General features: G+C 35.0%; 1 protein-coding gene across 1 annotated transcript; it reads left to right on the top strand.

The window, feature by feature from the left end:
- LOC107620224 (plasma membrane ATPase 2-like) lies at window positions 1,482-2,360 on the top strand. Its single transcript, XM_016322420.2, has 3 exons — window positions 1,482-1,797; window positions 1,901-2,023; window positions 2,112-2,360. Exons 1-3 carry the CDS (start codon window positions 1,516-1,518, stop codon window positions 2,358-2,360), a joined length of 654 nt encoding a protein of 217 aa, XP_016177906.1. The 5' UTR covers window positions 1,482-1,515.

Here is a 2,644-nt window from a genome sequence, read left to right as displayed (position 1 = left end):
AAAATTTGATTTAATTACTTTTTATTTCTAATTTTCTTAAAATAAAATTCTCAATAAATATAATAAATCATAAATAATTTATTATTTAATTTTCAAAAACTCGAGATGTTACATATTGAGTCAGATATAATTCTTGTAGACATCCATCAACATTTGGTGATTTAGAGTGTTACGGTGTAGCTGATATCTTTCGAATGTGCTGATCAACATTGTCAACATAGATCAAGAAATATTTTTGTTTCTCTTTTGCTCAATGGAAGTAAAACTTGTTGAATACAAGGTTGTTTCTCGAGTTTAAACCATACAAGACCAATCACTTGTTAAATCACAATAAAAAGAAAGTTCTCCAACAGATATTAAGTGATGAACTTGTGTTCACTTTTCAGTTTTGACTTTTGACTACTTTAGTAGAAGACCAGTGTAATGAATATGGTTAGAATGCACATAAACCATATTTATTAACAACTTCATTTGCAGCTCTAAAGTCACCACCATAAGCGGAGGAAGAATCATTTGCAATCTGATTCAAGAAAAACTACTCTTCCACTTTGTTTTCAACATGAGACTTTGTTCCTTTCTTTGAGAAAGTGGAGGATGAAGAAGAATAAAAAGATGATGATGATTCTGCAAATGTTGATGGCATTACTTTCTTTGAGGACGTCGTTTGAGTTCGAGGGACTAATTTGTCTCTTTTTTTATCTCTTCCTACACATGTGCATCCGTAACGATTATATAAATAAAATGGGAGCCACATCACACGTCTCCGTTACGTTTAATGGACCTGGATGGACGGAGGGATCAAGATGTCCAACTTTTAAAGAGGTCAGAAACTTAAAAGTATTTTCTAATCCTCGGGGACTTAAATGTCTAGGGGGCAAAAAGTTAGGAATCTATTTGTCATTTTCTAAAAAAAATAAAGGCATCATGTGCAATGCATATTTTTGTCAAAAATTAACTATAATCTTCATTTTTTTACCAAATATCACTCTTCACCAAAGAGATCCCTAATTATATAAACTATCATATCAATAACTAATTGAGGCATGACTAAATCAAAACATTTTAAATTTTACTTTAAGGAAAAAAAATTATTTTGAGGTGTACCTGAAATCGATTGTAGGAAAATGGATTTGAAAAGAAAGTTGGAGATGATGGTAAATGCGCCTGGGGTGGCTTCACGTCAGCTCCAGAACAACAATTGCAGGTACCTGCAAAGGAGTCTAATTCCTAAGTCAGCAAGAATTCAAGTAGGGATAAGTCTAGAGTGTATAAATTGGACCTTCATTCCTTGCAGTTACCCAAGCGACGTTGATAAACATATTCTAGCCCGCCAAACTGGCTTTTCAAGAAGCCAGGCACGTCCATCTCTTTCTTTTCGCATTCAATTATTATGGTAGGTAGAGGGCATTGTCAATTAAAATGTAAATGTATGTCTGGAAATGAATGAAGGAGGTTTCAAACTGGTTTATCAATGCAAGGGTTCGTCTAGCAGAAGAAGAATGCTTGGGGTGAGTGATGGACACATTTGGATCAATGGAGCTTGATTTCTCTTCATACACCCAGCAGCAGCAGCAACAGCAGGGTTTCAATGGGGTTTCTTTGACTCTAGGGTTACAACAGCACGGTGGAAGCGGGGTGAGTCTGGCGTTCCCTCTTCCTCCGGTGAGCAGTCATCATAGCTCGCTCTTCTACGCAACAACAATTGATGCTACTATGCCTACTATTGTTGGAATGGCACCGAAAAACCAGGATGCCATTGATGCTGCTATTGTTGGAATGCTTGCAGATCCTAAAGAGGTTTAACTTCTTTCATAAAGCTTAGTGTCCATAATTTTAATCCTTGATTTCATTATTCGAAAATCGTGCCAAAAATTGAACATGTATATGCCTTGTGCTGTAGGTAAGGGCTAGAATCAGAGATGTTCACTTTTTACCTTTCAATTCTATTGACAAGAGAACTGCTCTGACTTACATTGATGCTGATGGAAACTGGCACCGTGCAAGCAAAGGCGCTCCGGAGCAGGGAACAATTTTTAGTTTATTCATGATTTGTGAGAGGTTCTGGCCTGTTCCATTGATGCTGATATGATATTCTTTGTTATGATGAATAGATCATGAACTTGTGTAATCTAAGGGATGATGCTAAGAAGATGGTTCATGCCATTATTGACAAGTTCGCCGAAAGAGGCCTTCGTTCCCTAGCCATTTCAAGACAGGTTCTTACATCAAAGTCTTCATGCTTTAATTTTTCAGTACATGTTCCCAAGTTTCTTGTAAATAATAATAATAAAGAGGATATGAATCTGAAGCATCTTCTCTGCTACTGCAGGAAATTCCTGAGAAAAGAGATGTTAAAATGAAATAATACTTAAAAAAGAGATGATTTAATAATATTAATTAACATCTTAATATATCTACATATGTGAAATATTATATTCCCTGCCACTTCCAAATTTGTTAATTAGTTTTTTTAGTTCAGTATATTTTTGAAAGGAGAATATATATTAAGATTTCATTCCTATGAAAATATACTAAACTATCTGATTTGTTTGATAAACTGAGTTTGCAAATATTTAAGGCTAGAGTGGTTATCCTTTTTAGTTTATATTCTTAGCAAAGGGAGCCAGATTGAGCCAAGACCAGG

Source organism: Arachis ipaensis, chromosome B10 (assembly GCF_000816755.2).
Source record: "Arachis ipaensis cultivar K30076 chromosome B10, Araip1.1, whole genome shotgun sequence".
Lineage (NCBI taxonomy): Eukaryota > Viridiplantae > Streptophyta > Magnoliopsida > Fabales > Fabaceae > Arachis > Arachis ipaensis.
The sequence above is the reverse complement of the archived record's forward strand: the minus strand, read 5'-3'. Positions and strand labels throughout refer to the sequence as shown.